This window comes from Silurus meridionalis, chromosome 3 (assembly GCF_014805685.1).
Source record: "Silurus meridionalis isolate SWU-2019-XX chromosome 3, ASM1480568v1, whole genome shotgun sequence".
In the NCBI taxonomy this organism is placed as follows: Eukaryota; Metazoa; Chordata; class Actinopteri; order Siluriformes; family Siluridae; genus Silurus; species Silurus meridionalis.
This window is the reverse complement of record NC_060886.1, coordinates 24141335-24158701: the sequence shown is the minus strand read 5'-3', so window position 1 is coordinate 24158701 and position 17367 is coordinate 24141335. Positions and strand designations below refer to the sequence as shown.

General features: G+C 36.1%; 2 protein-coding genes across 2 annotated transcripts; one reads left to right on the top strand and one right to left on the bottom strand.

Annotated features, from left to right (window-relative positions):
- Positions 1-1770: 1770 nt before the first annotated feature.
- tmem169b (transmembrane protein 169b) lies at positions 1771-8236 on the bottom strand. The gene is made up of 3 exons (XM_046841209.1): positions 8113-8236; positions 4763-5138; positions 1771-3718 (listed from the first exon to the last, which is right to left on the bottom strand). The coding sequence occupies exons 2-3, from the start codon at positions 5025-5027 to the stop codon at positions 3087-3089; spliced, it is 897 nt and encodes a 298-aa protein (XP_046697165.1). The 5' UTR covers positions 5028-5138; positions 8113-8236; the 3' UTR covers positions 1771-3086.
- Positions 8237-10371: 2135 nt separating this feature from the next.
- On the top strand, positions 10372-16810 carry LOC124382823 (protein SIX6OS1). The gene is made up of 15 exons (XM_046845093.1): positions 10372-10400; positions 11193-11250; positions 12884-12940; positions 13027-13153; positions 13317-13406; positions 13501-13688; positions 13779-13800; positions 13872-13974; positions 14381-14531; positions 14610-14659; positions 14892-15052; positions 15720-15858; positions 15951-15989; positions 16282-16306; positions 16383-16810. Exons 2-15 carry the CDS (start codon positions 11199-11201, stop codon positions 16526-16528), a joined length of 1350 nt encoding a protein of 449 aa, XP_046701049.1. The 5' UTR covers positions 10372-10400; positions 11193-11198; the 3' UTR covers positions 16529-16810.
- The last annotated feature ends 557 nt before the right edge of the window (positions 16811-17367 follow it).

Genomic DNA, 17367 nt, shown 5'->3' with positions numbered 1-17367 from the left:
TTAGTACATTAAAGTTTATTCCTTATACATGTTATACCTAATGAGCAAGTGAGTAGCAACTGTGGCAAAAAAAACTCCCTAAGATGGTATGAGGAAGAAACATTCAGAGACCTCTAGACTCAAAAAGGAACCCATCCTCATCTGGGTGCCACTATATTTCCATTCATTACAGTTCCATCATTGCTGAGGTGTGCGGTTCAGTGCTTAAATGCAGAACTGTTCATGCAAACTGCGGTTTGAGGCCATTGTAGCAAACTGTTGACACTAATCACAGTCCAAATCCATCCTCATAGTCCTTCGGTAACTCTGGATCTTTAGGTTTGTTAATGTGAAACCATCCCCAGATGCACAATGTGGTCTCCAATTAAAGAGAACTCTATCCAGAGGTAGGGTGTTGGGATGAATAAGGCAGATCTAAAGAGAAGAAAGGGACAGGGACACATGTATACACAACGAAGGGCAATTTAGTGTAGCCGCTGCACTCACTGGCATTTTTGCGGCGGTGGGTGAAACACAGGGGAATGCAGGGGAATCCCCATGGTTCAGGAAACCTGGAAATGTGAAACAGCAATTCTATGTGCCATGCCTCTGGACCGCTCTTAAATAACACAAACACAAAACTCTAACAACAATGATCACTATCAGGTATTTAGTAAATCAAGTAGAATAGATTTCTAGTCTCAGAACTACTATCTGTAAACCAAGAACAAAATATGGAATCATACTAGGGATTTCAAAATACAGCATCATGCAAAAGGCTTAGTCACATGCAAAGAACTGCTGTAAAAAAAGAATGAATTCAGGATTATAAAAATCTGTTTGAAACAGCATTATGACCATTATGACTTTGCTTTATTAAAATGTAATACAATCTCAGGTATAATTTGGAACTTGGCTGGCAAGTTTTAATAAACATCTTGGAGAATCTTCCTCAGATCTTCTCTGGAATCAGTCACACTTGGATTTTTATTTAGTGACATACAAATGAAGGCAAACTAATGCAGTGATCATAAAATAAACATCTATAATAAAATTTGCATTACAAAAATGGGGTCACTAAAAGCTTTGAATAGTATAATATGTAAAAGCAAATGTGTAGGCTACACATAGCTACATGCTAACAGCACCACAGCCCCTGTCTTCATGGGCAAATCACGTATACATTCATGGCTTGTTTTGTTATGCATGACCTCATGTTCCATGAAACCCCCCCAAGAAAGCCATTTAGAATCAGATCTAGGACTAGATGTGTGAAAAGGATACAGTCATTACAGTCATTCGATGTGATTCAAATACAGTGAAGAGCCACATTGTGTATTTTATGCAAAGGTATGAATTTTATTTCACTTTAGTTGGTTTATATTTTATGCGTTGAACACATGCACAATTTCCAGAAAACTGATGACAATAATAACCTTTTTTTTTCTCATGATACATTATTAAAAACAATTTATATTGTATGTAATACCATGAGTGTAACTCATACCTTCATATCTTTAATAATTAGCATTTAAAAAAAAGGCAAAAAGACATCATTTTGCACTAGGAAAATCAATCTGTGCAAAAAAGCAGAATTGAATAACATTTTAAATACATTATCACCAGTCATTAAAAAAACTAAAAAACTGCTGAGCAATATTCTTTATCGAGGTGACGAGCAATAATATTTAAGCACAAGGCTTAAATGAAGGTTGAGGAAACAATTTTAATATATATATATATATATATATATATATATATATATATATATATATATATATATATATATATATTTTTTTTTTTTTTTTTTCAACAGCAGGCTTTGAAAAGCTCTCCTGGAAACAACTGTTAATTATCCAGACCATCTATTCAAATAAATACAGTAAAAATAAATAGCATAAATATATTAAAAAAGGGGAAAGAAATTTAAATTGCCTGTGAAAAAGAAGGAATGACAAATGATCTTGAATAAGGATTTAACCAGGAGCCTGTGAACAAAATGGCCAAATAAAGCCAAATAAAGTATTTCACATAAACTCCTTAGCTCATTCATAAGCATTGGATGTGTACATGGTGTATACTGACATGGCTACATTTCACAAGCAGTAAAAAGACCCCTATACTCTATGTAATCACTCTCAAATAATACAACTAGGACTAATCTACCAGCACAGATATAGTCAGTGAGCACTATTTCAAGTAGGGCATGTTACTAGATTCATGCCACTTTATTATTTTTGATACAATATTTCACCCTGACACTGCCATCTGATATCATCAGTGGGATACTGTTACCCCAAATAAAGCCTCAGGAGTGGGTAATTTGTATTCTTATTAACATTTGACTGAACATAGGAGTGTACTGGGCACAGTGAAGTACTGTGCAACATGTTTACAGAGTGTTTTGGAAACTGGGCGTTTTCCTTTTCTTACATTTTGGAATAAAGAAAGAATCAGCTTCAACTGTTAATTTCTGGAGAATTTTCAAACATTTTTCATATGATTTAGTTAGTTTCTATCTGTAAGCTAATATAAGCTAGACCTAAGCGAAAACATTACAAAAGTTAGCCAAGTGAACCTGTTACTAATGTTAGCTTAGCCTATCAGTAACTAATGTTAGCCAAGTACTTGCTAGCGCAGTAAATATTTTACAAATTTGACCTAAACCCCCCCAAAATACTATTAATTATTGTTAAGCTTTAGTCAATTTCAGTCAGTTGAAAACCCTGAAACTATTAAGGAGAACCTCTTTAGTGTTTGTGTTGCTCTCTATTTAGCCTGTGTACACGGGTGTTGTTTCTTTTGTCTGGAAATTTCCATGAACATCCACTGATGCAGGCAAAACCGCACTGGTGCAGGCATTAATGAAACCCTTTATAAGAAGATTTTTGGTACACCATGTAGTTTGTAACTTCAGTATACCCAGCTACAGATGTATTCAGCTGACAGATGTATTCAGGACAAAAAATTGAGGAAAAGTCAGAAACACAAACTAATGATATCAGATAGCAGTGATTATGTGGAATGCTGTTTCAGGAGCACCATTCAGATGTGATTCCAGGAAAGGTTTTTATTCAAAACCCAATTTACCAGAATTAGTCCGGCACTTACACTGAGGAAGTCTGCACACTCTCGCCAGGACCTTTCCCCTGCAGACTGCCAGAAATCGTGTCCGAGTCAAGTAATTCTACAATGCTATATGGAGAGCAGTCCTCAAGGCCCAGCTTCCCACAGGCCCAGCCACAGAATCCCTTTTCTAGATCCCGCACTGAGAACCACCACTCACTGAACACCCAGGATACTTGCACCACTGCCGAGTACACCCCTAAAGACAATGACACAGCCATGATGATCAGTGGATAGGAAATGATGAGAAAAGGGCACACTGTGATTTTGTGCCAGAACGTCCGCTCCTCATTGTACACCAGGAACACGTTATACCAGGTGAGTGTGCCATAGTAAAATGAGGTGATGAACGAGAGCAGGAAGATAAAAGGAGCACATGAGAGACTCCACAGCACCACATGAGGACCCTGGTCTAAGCCAAAACCACACATGCGCTTCCCTCCTCCTGCTGCTTCACACTCTGCATCCAGACGCTCTTTGGACTTGGCCATTTCACGGAGCTCCTTCTCTGTTAGTGTGACGTGAATGTCCACCACCTGACCTTTCTTCTTACCACGTGTGATGGTGCCGGTTAATGTCACATAGCGGCTGTCTGGAGGCAGATTCCAACCGCCTGGAAATAGAGTGAGAAAACAGCATTAGTGGGACAAATTATACCACAGTATTGTTAAATTGGTTTTTAATTATTTTCTATAAGAGCAGCTGCCGACAATCATGTGACAGTGGTTGTATTATTGGATGCATAGAAATACATAGTTGTTTCGATATCAACTTATAGAGACTTCAATGGTAAATATGCCACAAACATGAAAAAAAAAAAAAAAGAAACTTGTTTGGGAAAAAACTATAATCAGTGCTATAGTTAAGTTATTCCATACTTATATTAATTGTTATTATATAGTTGTAATGCGTTTTGCTTTGAGACAGGTATATTTGTTCAATGCCATATTCCAGCCTACGGAACCATCTGTGATGATCAAATCTTCTTAATTATATTTCATTAAAATAATATGCAAATTAGGGATTTCTGTCTATTCTGAGATCAGAAATAGATATAGTTTTAGAACCAATACAAATAAATCACTATAATTATATTTTATCATTGATTATTATTTACTATAATACATTTACAAAACCTCACAACATTTAATGATAGCCAGAAATCTAACATGGCAAATCTCATGCATTTACTGATTGTAGGAAATATATACTAACAATTAATTACATTTTTATTCTTATTGATGTGAGCCTGCAGTTACAAAATAGAAAAAAAAGTAAAAAGTTTTCATTTATTCCCATGCAGGTACTGAAAAAAGCCATATGTTTTTAAGTTTCAACTAGAAAACTCTAGCCTTGGAAGTTTTTCTTTCCTGTTTTGTTTTTAATCCATACTGAAAAGAATATATGTTTGGATTATCGGATCGGATTATATGTTTTGTCGATGGCTGAAGCTCTTAACTGGAAATCATGTTATGATTTATTTTAATGCTTATCTGTATTTTATCCTAAGTATAGATATTAAATTTGATATGTTTTAATTATAAATATGTTACTGTCTATATAATAAAGATAAATTCTAATGATATCAAATTATATATCCTGTTTTACAGAAACAATGTGTGAAAAATATGTCAAATACTTTTACACATGCTTTTACCTTCCCCTGTTGGGGTTGCAAGAAATTTAGCCCCTTCCTCAGAACTCCTCTCTGTGACTTCCACATCTCCACTTCGTTCGTCTCCATCAGTTCTCTCAGTGTCAGAACGATACACAATGATGGATTCGGGCCGTGGCTCTCTCTTCCTGCGCTTCCTGCGGGTGCTTGTTCCACTGTTTCCTTCCTCCGCTGGAGCTGTAGATGTGTCTGACTGTATGGATGACGGCTGAGGGCTCTCTGATCCTGACTGCTCCACCTGCTCCATGCTGCAATGTCGAGTCACTCCTGTGTGTTAACAAACCTCGGCTGTAACGGATGTATGCAGGGAAGAGAATTGCCTCAGGCAGCCTGCTGTTCAGTTTCATGCATGGTCACCCTATGAAAGAAACATGAACCCAAGAAGACATGGGTTGGTGCTCTTTTGGAAAACACAATTTAGTAAAGGCATTTGTACATACATATAATTTAAAAACATTTAATTTTTTTAATTTTAAAATTAAAAATACAAAGAAAGAAAACCAAAATAAAAAATGTTAGAAAGTACACCTGGAACATTATCACAATAAAATTAGAATGATGCAGGGGTGCAGAGTGTAGCATTGAGCTCGGGCTATTCCCGTATCCCACCTAACACTCAGTAGCTAGTTACAAACTAACTGGTCAAACGTTTGTGGACACCTAAAAATTATAACTATATTTACTTGCTTTACATCCCATTCAAGATTTATGCACCATTTGCTGTTATAATAATCTCCACACTTCTGAAAAAGCTTTCCACTAGATTCTGGATTATGGCTGTGTTGATTCTGGTTTATTTAGATACAATAGCGTTAGTGAGATCAGAAAATGATGTTGGTTGAGGAGATCTGGGGTGCGGTTTATGCTCCAGTTAATTAAAAGGTGGGGCTGAGGTGAGGGCTCCTTGTAGGACACTTCTTTTGCTCGGTTTGTGTACAGGGGCATTGTAGTGCTAGAACAGGTTTGAGTGTCTTAGTTCTTAGGAAGATTCTATACAACTGTGTACTTTGTGGATACAGTTTGTGTGTGATGATCAGCTACAACTTTCAATAGAGAAATCATAACGAGGAACATATTTTTTACAGTATAATGCAAATTAAATTAACTAAAGTAACTGTAAATGTGATGCTGATAGCTGAACATGACACACTTCTACTGGTTCTCTCGCCCTCTGGAATATGTTTGAACCAATCCCAATGTTTTTTTTCCGCTTGGAGAGTTCTGCCTTTATGACTCACAGTGTGCTGTTGTAGATGATTCCACTTTTATATTGTAAAGATTTATACAGTCCAAGTATTAACTTTTCTTAAAGATAGCCTTTAAATACATACTGTCTACTTGTAGAGACTGTTGCTGTAATTATAAAGACTGTCCTGTGGCCATCCCAGGACTGTTATTCAATATATACTCATACTGAAAATCTCAATACACTCAGTGCTGCTTGGATTTACTGTTCTATGCCTGTATAATGTAATAATTCATAATCATGTGTCACAATCTGCTTTTAGATTAATTTCTCAATAGATAGATAGGTATACAGAGATATAGATAAGTTGATAGATTTAATTAACAGTTCACAAGACACAATAAACTTACAATATACCTCAGAAATGAATACAAAATGCAGGTATAATTAGCCCTCCAAAATATTTAAAGACTGTGAATTCTGTGCAGATTAACTGTACAAAATAGATTACAAGTTGGGATGTTTAAATGTGTCTGATGAGTAGCTGTGGGAGTGTGTGTATAAATATAAAGTAGATATAAATAGTAAGTCAAGTCAAGTCAAGTTTATTTCTATAGCGCTTTTCACAACAGACATTGTCTCAAAGCAGCTTTACAGAATTTAACAGTTAAGGTGAATGATGTGTATTTATCCCTGATGAGCAGCCGTGGTGACTGTGGCAAGGAAAAAACTTTCTTAGATGTAATTAGAAAGAAACCTTGAGAGGAACCAGACTCAAAAGGGGAACCCATCCTCATTTGGGTGACATCAAGAGTTTGATCATAAATCTTTCAACAATACAGAACACTGGAGAGAGAACTAACATGAGTACTGGAGTATAAGTTTATAAGTAATGATCTTTCTACAGTCTTATACAGTCTTACATACAGTAGTACTACATAGTAGCAATATAACACCCAAAAAAGGTGGGACTCTGTGTAATATATATATATATATATATATATATATATATATATATATATATATATATATATATATATATATATATATAAAAAGAATGCAATGATTTTGAAGTCTCATAAACCCATTTTTAATCCACAATAGAACATAAAAAACATCTCAAATAGTTACTCTTCTGAAATGTTACATTTTAAGTAAAAAATAAGGTAATTGAATTTGATGGCTGCAACACTTTTAACAACAATTGTATACATTTATAAAACCAAGGAGACTAGTTGGGGGAAGAATGTTGTCCCATATGTGGCTGATAAAGAATTGTAGCTGCTTAACAGTCCTGGGTCTTCTTCGTCATATTTTTTGTTAAATGATGCACCAGATGTTTTCAAATAGTTAAAGGTCTGGACTGCAGGCAGACCAGTTCAGCACCCAAACTCCTCTACTACAAAGCCATGTTGTTGTAATAAATGCAGTATGAATATGCAAGGCCTTTCCTGAAAATGATGCCTTATGAATAGAAGCATATGTTGCTCTAAAACCTAAAATAAGAAATTTGCAAATCATTGCATTCTGTTTCCAGTTACATTTTACAAAGTGTCCCAACTTTCTTGGAGTTGTAATAAAGAAAGGCAGTGGCAGTGTATGTAAGAATGTGCAACGACCCTGAGTACAAATTAGTTTATGTGCAGTATGCAGCGTAATATTTGGGTGTGCAGAATCATGGCATTAGAAATAACAAAAATAAAACAAAATGAAAATATGCTAGAAATGTATTATTGGGAGTGTGTCTGCAGATGCATTAAGCTTAATACAGCGTAATGGAAGTTTGTGTGTGTGTGTGTGTGTGTGTGTGTGTGTGTGTGTGTCTACTCCCTTTTCCGTCTAATGGAGCTTCATCATCTATTGTTTCCAATGCAAAAAAGCGACAGTAGAGAAGGAACAAAGAAAGCAGCAGAATACAGGATCTGTACATAAGCACAGTGTAACATGCTTAATGCGCATGTGTGTACTGCAAAAACATCTTGCATTTCGGTGATTTTTGTACAGAAAAGCCGCTTGGTGTGGTGTGTTTTTCTCTTCCAGCTGATCCCCCTGCTTAATCACACCCCAGAATCTCTGATCCACTGCACACCCAACACTAAACCCGAACAACTCCAAAACAACAGCACCAAAACACGATTAGTCTTACCCGCATACACACGCCAGCACGATTTCGGTTATAAGAAGCAGATCCAGCCTTTGATATTACTTCATTTCTGATGAATCGATTCACCGCCATGCAGATGCGCCTCTGCTCCAGCACAGTCTCACACCTAACCCCGCCCCTGATCCGGCGAAAATCAGATCCCAGCCAATAGAATTCGACTTTATCCCAGCTCAGATTTAACCACGCCCACGGATTTTCCCAACCGCTGTCACACCCGATTGGAACGGAAACGAATTCCAAATAACTCCTTTTTCAAAACAAGGTGCCCTACTTAGGGCACAAAATACATTGTTTCACACTTAGAGTAGTGTCCCTATTGAGAAAGTATGGCAGCGTTTAGGACGATTATGTTTTCTGTGAAGTGAAGCTATTTCCTTTCTTATTATTTTATTTATTTCTTCATTATTATTATTAGTATATTTTTTGAGTGCAGATAACCATAATGTACTATTATTGTTATTTTATTACTAAATGATTATGATATTTTGTATATGAAATACAGAGGTGGCAAAAGTACACACATCCTTTACTCAAGTACAAGTACATAAAATTATGTTTTAAATGTTTTAAAAGTTAAAGTACAGACTATCCTTTTTCACTAAAGTTAAAGTAAATAAGTTTAGTCTCTGATATGTATTTAAATAAAAAGTAAACATAATTACAGCCTGTTTTAGTGTCATGCTGGTGAATGGAGCTTACATCATATTATTATTAGTGCTGTCAATCGATTAAAAGATTTAATCCCGATTAATCACATGAATATCATGAGTTAACTCACGATTAATCGCAACTTAATCGGACATTTTTATCAGTTCTAAATGTATTTTAAATGAATACTTTCCAAGTTTTTAATACTCTAATCAACATAGGCATAGACAAATATTGATGCTTTATGCAAATGTATGTTTATTATTAGTGAAACCATACTAAACATAAAGCATGAACACAAAATATTCCTGTAAATGTTTTAAAGTAATTATTGTGTTTTAAATTACGTAAACCATTTGGACACCAAAATTAACCTTTGCAATGTTTTCATACGGACGGTTAATGAGGTGATAGCGGAGAAACTTTACCTCTTCTAACTTTCATACGGATTACATTATTATACAATATTTGTGTTCGATTTTTTTTATTTAAAAGTAGAAATTTCGAGCTTTTTATTTATATATTTATTATGACTGTGATGCAAGTAGTTATTGAAATTCAGGTTGTTTTATTGATGTGTCTGTGAAAAGAGGTGACAGAGACGACAGAGAGCGCCCCCTGTCTGTTTACTTTATTTTACAAAATCACAACGTTTTGTTGTTATTATGTGTATAAAAATGAAAGTAGACCATTTACAGATTCAAATGATTTGTTGCTTTTATCTGTACGATCAAAAAAATGCGCCCAAAAGGTGCATTGTGCGCATCATGGCAGATTTTAGTGCTGATTTGATAAGAAAAAGATAAGGAAAAAAAGTTAATTAATTGTATTATATCTGAGTTAAAAAAAAAACGTTGTGGATAAACGTGTGTTGCGCTGTAGGTTTTAATTCCGCCTCTTTTATATTTATTTATTTATATTATTTGAGGAAATCAGGTGTGTCAGAGAAGTATGTGAGGGTGGTGCAGAACATGTATGAGACAGTGTGAGAGCAGTGAAGTGTGCATTAGGAACAACAGACTGGTTTAAAGTGGAGGTTGGATTGCATCAAGGATCGGCTCTGAGCCCTTTTCTATTTGCAGTGGTGATGGACAGGTTGGTGGACGAGGTCAGACAGGAGTCTCCGTGGACCATGATGTTTGCGGATGATACTGTTATTTGTGGTGAGAGTAGGGAGTGGGTTGAGAAGAGCCTGAAGAGGTGGAGATATGTGCTGGAGAGAAGGGGAATGAAAGTCAGTAGGAGTAAGAAAGAGTACATGTGTGCGAATGAGATGTAGGGCAGTGGAGTGGTGCGGTTGCAGGGAGAAGAAGTGAAGAAGGTGGAGGAGTTCAGGTACCTGGGATCAACAGTGCAAAGTAATGGAGAGTGTGTTAGAGAGGTGAAGAAAAGAGTGCAGGCAGGGTGGAGTGGGTGGAGAAGAGTGGCAGGAGTGATTTGTGATAGAAGAGTATCTGCATGTTGTATGGTTTAGAGATGTGGCATTGACTAAAAGACAGGAGGTGGAGCTGGAGGTAGCAGAGCTGAAGATGTTGAGGTTTTCATTGGAAGTGAGGAGGATGGACAGGATTAGAAATGAGTTTATTAGAGGGATAGCGCATGTAGGACGTTTTGGAGACAAGGTGAGATGGTTTGGACATGTGCAGAGGAGGGACATGGGTTATATGGGTAGGAGAATGCTGAGGATGGAGCCACCAGGAAGGAGGAAGAGGAAGGCCAAGGAGGAGGTTTATGGATGTGGTGAGGGAAGACATGCAGGTGGTTGGGGTAAAAGAGGCAGATGTAAAGGACAGGGGGGGTATGGAGATTTTAAAATACATTTTATTTTATTATCAAATAAAAATCATGTCACCAAATATATTACAATTAAAGTAACGAGTCTGGTTTGGAAATGTAAGAAGTAGAAAGTACAGATATTTGTGTAAAAATGTCATGAGTTGCCGAAAAATAAATAGTGAAGCAAAGTACTGATACATGAAAAACCCACTCAAGTGCAGTAATGAATTTTTGACTTCCCACTGATTATATACAAAATTGAGGGTGCGCGCGAGGATTAGCACGTGAGCTTCCGGTGAGGGAAGACCGTTAGCAACTAAAAAAAAAAAAAAAAAAACATAACTGCATTGTAGATAATTGGAAGAACACCATTTATAACTACAGGTGAGATATTTTCACGAATGTCGATATCACTGTTTCGAAAAAATGGTGAGAAGTGACGTAAACAGGTTTTATATAAAATATAACGCGCTAGCAAGACAGGTAGATGATATAGAGCACAAGAGCTAGCGTGCTAATTTCTCACAGAGGTGTAGAGGTGCACAAACTTCTTCCTGTGATAATATTATAATATAGTCATATTTAAAATGAAACAAATGAGTAAATAGAATTATCGCCGATTTCATTTCTTTTTTTAGACCAGAATGGATGATCAGTCCGGTTTGGTGAATTTGGACAACCTTTTGCTGCAGTTAGGTGAGTCTGTAAGCTCAATTGTAAAGTTTGACCTGACATCTGAATGTTGACTTTGTAAAACAAAAAAAACTATAAACTGTATTAACATAAAGGAGATTGTAGAGTAATTTGAAACACATTATATAGCCAGAAGAAGGTGGACATCAGACCATCACACCCATACTCTATGTTTGTCTTCCACAAACTTTCCACACATTTGAAAGCACTCAGATGTGTAATACGTCTTCATTTGTCCCTGTAATATTATAAGTTTTATTTAACTATCTAACTATCCATAACAACGTGCATGAAGACATGATTTGCTCCTGCACAGAGCCCCAACTGAACACAAAAGCCAAGCCTTCTTGGTTAAGATCAGTGCATGATTATGGTCTTCTATTCATCATTAGGGATGAAGTGGTTCAATCTTTAAATATGGATACTTTCAATCAAGAGGATCGATTCTGTGTTTTTGAACCACAAGCCAGTTTCATGCAAGACAATTTTTACATGAACCAGGAGGATGTGGGGATATGCACATAACTAATACAACAATGTGCCAATTATATTACTATTATACATATTATATGATTTAAATATGAATTGAATTATTACATTTTTAACGAAACTGTAACTCAACCGACCATAACATCAGTGGAAGCTTCATTTATCAACGCATAAAAAAGAAAAAACCTACATCTGAAACAAGTGCGGGATATTGGCATCATCAAAAGTGGTCTTTTGTGAAATAAATGCAAAAGGTTTTTATTCTTTCTGGGTGGCCCGGTACCGAATAATCCATGGCCCAGTACCGGTACGTGGCCTGGTGATTGGAGACCCCTGATATACAGTGTAGTACACAGTAAAAAACATAATCTGTACAATGATTTAAACAATATTTCTACTTTTGTATATGGTGCATTATTTAATTGTCAGTTTTTCTAATATTCGGTTATATTCCACCTCTATACTGTGTAATTCCTATGTAAGTCAAATTCCTTGTGTTTGCAAACATACTTGGTAATAAAGCTATTTCTGATTTTGTTTCTAAAATAAAACAATGTTCCTTCAGAATCAAGGCGCTATAAAAAACATCAGCACAAGATGACTAGAACAAACAGACCCATTTACTGAACATTACATAAAGGGCACATGTGCAAGTGTCTGCATGCATCATGTTAAAATATCGATTCTACCTGGGATTTTCCTAAACCATGAGTTTAATATTGACATAACTTGGTAGGAACTATTTCTTCTTTTGCGGCTCCTTCAAAAGCAGTGATCAGTGAAAGAAGAAACATGCTCAAGTGAAAAAATATCAACATTCTCTTGTTTCTTTCCGAAAACCTATGAAGAAGAAAGGAATGTAAAAGTATTATGTGAATAATGCAAATAAGAAGTCCAGTGCACTGTTGTTTATTTAATATTAATAATGATGGTATTGGTATCGATATGGGGATACTGGTCTTGAAAGTAACTGTAAAAAAAAGTAATCCTCCAATATGTTCCAAAAGCACATACAGATTGTGATGGTCAGAGTGCAAGTTGTAAATAATGAACTATTATACCGGAAACTACTTTAACACATCAGGGATTCCTGAAAACACAGGCCTCACTTCATAAATTGACATGGCACAATTTTATATTTGAACAGCTTTAGAGACTCGAGAATTAGATCAGAAGAAAGATGATCTGACACAACAAATTCAAAGTGAGTATTCCACTCATAGTTTAGCTTACTGTAAATATTAATAATCATAGTTTTGAACTTGTTCCTGCTTGAACTGCTTACTACAGTGTATAGAGTGAACATACAAGAAAAGGGGAAATGCATTGAAGAATCTCATAAGGCCATAAAGAAACTGGAGGAGGACATTCAGCAAAAGGAGAACACGGTGAAATGCTGCAAAGACATCGTGATAAGGTATGTTCAAAGCCAAAACCTTTCACTTATCATCCAGTGTCCATATCTTTGAGCACTTCTAGACTGTATGTTATTTTTGTCGAGTGTTTAAAAAAACAAACAAACAAAAAAACCCATTTCATCCACATGAAAAAGGAAAACCCTCTCAATTTGCCATTCTCAGTCTACGTGGAACAAGTGATCTCCTGCTTCAGTATGAGAAGATGCTGGAAGCTGAGCTTGAAAGAAGGCAGGAAAGCTATAATCAAGACATGTATGAAATTCATTTTAACATTTCAACTTTGTTAATTTTTTACAATACTGTTAGCTCTGTGGATCATCACAAACATGCTCGCTTTCCCCTGAAGGAAGATGTTCCAGGAAAGAATGGAAAACTACTGGAAAATATTTCAGCAGCATAAAGAGGAGTATTTGCGGAATCCTCTGGCCACCAAGCTCCTAAAGATCCATTCCGAGAATGAAGAAATTGAAAAAAGAATCCGAGCGACAGAAGATGAAATAATAGCAAAAGAGAAAGTGCTGAAAGCTCTTCAAGGTAATTCATCAGCCAGATATCCAGATATATATATTTATTCAATATTCAATAATCTCCCAATTTTTTTTTGTAATTTTGTTTTTTGTACAGTGGACAAAGACACCTGTTACAGGTAAATGTATATTTACTGCAGTTTACTGATGTTTATAGTAAAAAAAAAAAAAAGTGTCATTTTCATTCTAGCCATGAATGTTTTCCAAGTGTTCAGAAACCCATTGAACGAAACGAACAACAAGCGGCGCCACCCGAAGGTGACACTCGGTCTGAAGCCGATCCTGAAGCACAGGTAGTGTAATCCCTCTTTTCTTAGCATATTTGAATCCTCCTTTTTTCAGTTTTGTAAGCAGACCACACATTTCAAATGCTCGAAACATGCCTGTTCAGTGGAAGGCAGCACAAGACGGCAGTAATTAGCACGTATAACGCCCCTCGTGCAAGTGAAATCCGATCACACGTGTACACTGGAGGCGTGTTCAGAATGCCAGGTGTAAACGAGTCTCATTTTGGCAGCCCATTCGTGATCAGATCATTAAAGATGGGGGTTCATTCAAGATTTGAACAGATTTAATCGCCATTACAATCTGGCGCTCTTTTCTCTCAGCATATGGATATCCAACCAAACTAAATGGAAGATTATTATTTAGAAGCGGAGGTTCAAAGGTTGTTTTAGTCATCTATATTTTCTCATCTAGGCTACCAAAACAGAGCAAGAGGATATTCAAATAGAGCAGGATGAGAAGTGTTTGGAGAAAAATCAGGACCAGGCAGATGGTAGTGATGAGTCAAATTCATGTGAAGTGGGTGTAACTGGTAGCAGCTTATGGACAAACTCTGAAATAAGAGGTGGTAATGGTTAGAAATATTTTATTTTTTATATGCTTGTCACATACATTTTTATGTTTATACAAGTTTATCTTTCAGAACCAAGGCAAGGAGCAGAGCAGAATGCACAAGAACACACGGTCGAAGTGGTAAGGCTGATTTTAAAGCGCTCCCAACCTTTTGTGGCATGGAGCATGGTGTATTCACCATGTATACATTTTACAGAGCACTTCTTATCCAAATACTGATGGAGCAACAATTTCCAGTTTCAAACCGAAGAAAAATACTTTTATACTGTCATTAGCCCAGCTGTGTTGTTTCGTGGTGTTGGTTTTGTGTGCACAACAATCTGCCGTGTTTTTTTTTTTTTTGATTTGTAAGCAGGACATGAATATGAACACCTCCTGTGGGTCTGATGTGCTGGAGGAGATGATGCAGGCTGAGGAGCAGAAGGAATGTGCAGAGGCTACCGCGGACGAGTGTGGTAACGAGCGAGCCGAACACGTCCCATCAGTGCCGATTACGCCAACATTTAGTCAAACGTACAGTACCTCCGAAACAAACTTTTAGATCTGTATTCGTAAATACCAAATATGATAGGACTTCTCAAGTATAGGACGTGTCCATACTGTTCAAATCTCAATTAGAACACTTTCCCTATTGCAAAGGATTTCAAACTACAGCTAGCTGCCAGTTTAGAAGCAGCTTATGAGCGGTTTCCTTTTTTTTTTTTCTTTCTAAATGTAATGAAAGATCATTTGATGCAGCTGCCCCACAGCTTGAGGCATCAGTTTGAGTTTGGATTACAGTCTGTAAAGAGTTTCCTTTCATCACCCATAAACAAAAAAGCCAGTATGTTTATGCGTGTTGCAGTAAAGTCCTCTTTGGTGCATAGGTGTCCCATCCCAAATATATTCCCCTCACACACCCAGTGTTCTCACAATTGAATCCACTATGAGTCTGATTACCAGGCAGTCTATGTATAAAGCATTGTGTCTAAAACTCAAGTAGGTTAATATGTAAAGTAATATGTGGTATAATTGTGCTCATTAATCTGGCCTATTTCTTTAACTGTAATAAAGGTTTGAACACCTGTAAAATGACAGCATAACTGTTACAGTTAAAATAACTGTAGGTAGAATTGATTTATGAGGTAATCTAACATGGCAGTAGCTACACATTGTAACTACTTCCATATCACATGTGCAGTAGCAGCCAGAGTTCATCTCAGGGGCAGAAGGAGGGTAGAGACACCCCATCGTTCGTTTTCTCCTTGAACTCTGGACCAAACACTCCTACATTCTCAGGCTTCGACTGCAACTTCGAAGTGGAACCGAGCCAGCATGAGGTTAGGTTTAAAAAAAAGTCAAAAGACAAAACAAAAGCAATAGTTAAATGAGTTGCGTGTTATCTGACAGCGTTTACCTGTGTGTTTTCTAGGAGTCATCTTTCATGTTCTCCAGCTCTTATTTCAGCAAGGTACGCACAGCAAGTAACAGATGCTTATGTCTACACAAATCCTTTTGTGTTATGATTCCGAATTTCTACGTTTCATAATATAGGCTTCAATATATATTCTGTAGATTCCAATATCAGTGAGGAATATCTCCATAAAATGTGTGAACATATAAGAGTTACATTAATTAAAGTTCAAACATAAAATGACATCCATAATTCATAAGATTGTCATAAATTGTTGTTTCTTTTTCATGCTTACTACTTTATTCTCATTAACAACCTTTTCGATTTGTTTTTTTAATATCTGTTCTAGACGTCTCCTGAATCTAATCTACCAGGCAAGATTGTTTTAAACACATGCCATTTTTTCTTTTATAACATGAACATATGAGATGAATGTTTTCTTCACTTTAGCAGGATTTCTGTTCGACGAATCGGAGAATCGTACAGAGGAAGACTTTGCGTTTTCTTTTAGCTCTAAAAGCCCTCAGCCCAGCTCGGGTGGGTCAGGAGGGGCTGGAGATGCTTTTCCTTTCTCCTTCAGCTTTGGGAAATTTTAACTCTATTGTAGGTTTTTGCTTTTCGGTAAACAGTGATTTAGTTCATTTTACTTCGAGTTAGATTCTGACATTTTATAGTTTTAATATTATATTTCTAACATTGTCTTTTTTGACTTTGTTCATGGTTAGAGGGTATTTGGTCTGATGTTCTGATACAGTGAATGAATACTAAATATATACAATTCTTCTGCAAAGATTCTGTTTGAGGTCACTAAACACTGAATTACAGCTTACAGATAATTAAAGTTTGGTGTGTTGTAAATAAATAATACATCAACAAGAGCAGGACTTTATTTAGCTTTATATATATATATATATATATATATATATATATATATATATATATATATATATATTGACACATTCAGTTCACATTCGAGTTTCTATTTTTCCATTACTGTATACAGAGGAGTGTTAAAAGCGGAGTGTTAAAAAACATACAAACAAAAAATACAGATGGAAAGCCAGTTTTGTTGTCCTTTTGGTACATGGCAACTGTACAATCAGTAAATCTAAATGATTATAATAGAACAGTATCACTTAAAAGATATACAGTGCTGGTATGTTCTTTGTAAATGCTCTTAACATGCATATGAATAACTTTATACTCGATTGAATACATCTCACATTTTATAGGCACAAAATGACACGTGAAGCTTAGACTGTGGATGCTTGTGGATATTGTAATACAGACCAGTGTGTAAGGCAGTAATGGTTTACTTTTACTACTGTGGGGTTTATAGTTGAAAACACTCACAGTTTTGGCACATCTGTAATCTTTATCATATTGTCCTGAGTATGATGTCACAGGCTGAATAATATATAATTGCTGTCAATTA

Excerpts from the sequence above, each read along its gene's own strand:
- tmem169b (XM_046841209.1), bottom strand. The coding sequence starts at position 5,027 with ATGGAGCAGGTGGAGCAGTCAGGATCAGAGAGCCCTCAGCCGTCATCC. Across the intron at positions 3,719-4,762 it reads TGCAACCCCAACAGGGGAAG|GCGGTTGGAATCTGCCTCCA; the intron begins GTAAAAGCATGT and ends CTCTATTTCCAG.
- LOC124382823 (XM_046845093.1), top strand. The coding sequence starts at position 11,199 with ATGGATGATCAGTCCGGTTTGGTGAATTTGGACAACCTTTTGCTGCAG. Across the intron at positions 13,975-14,380 it reads AAGCCGATCCTGAAGCACAG|GCTACCAAAACAGAGCAAGA; the intron begins GTAGTGTAATCC and ends TTTCTCATCTAG. Across the intron at positions 15,990-16,281 it reads CCAGCTCTTATTTCAGCAAG|ACGTCTCCTGAATCTAATCT; the intron begins GTACGCACAGCA and ends TATCTGTTCTAG.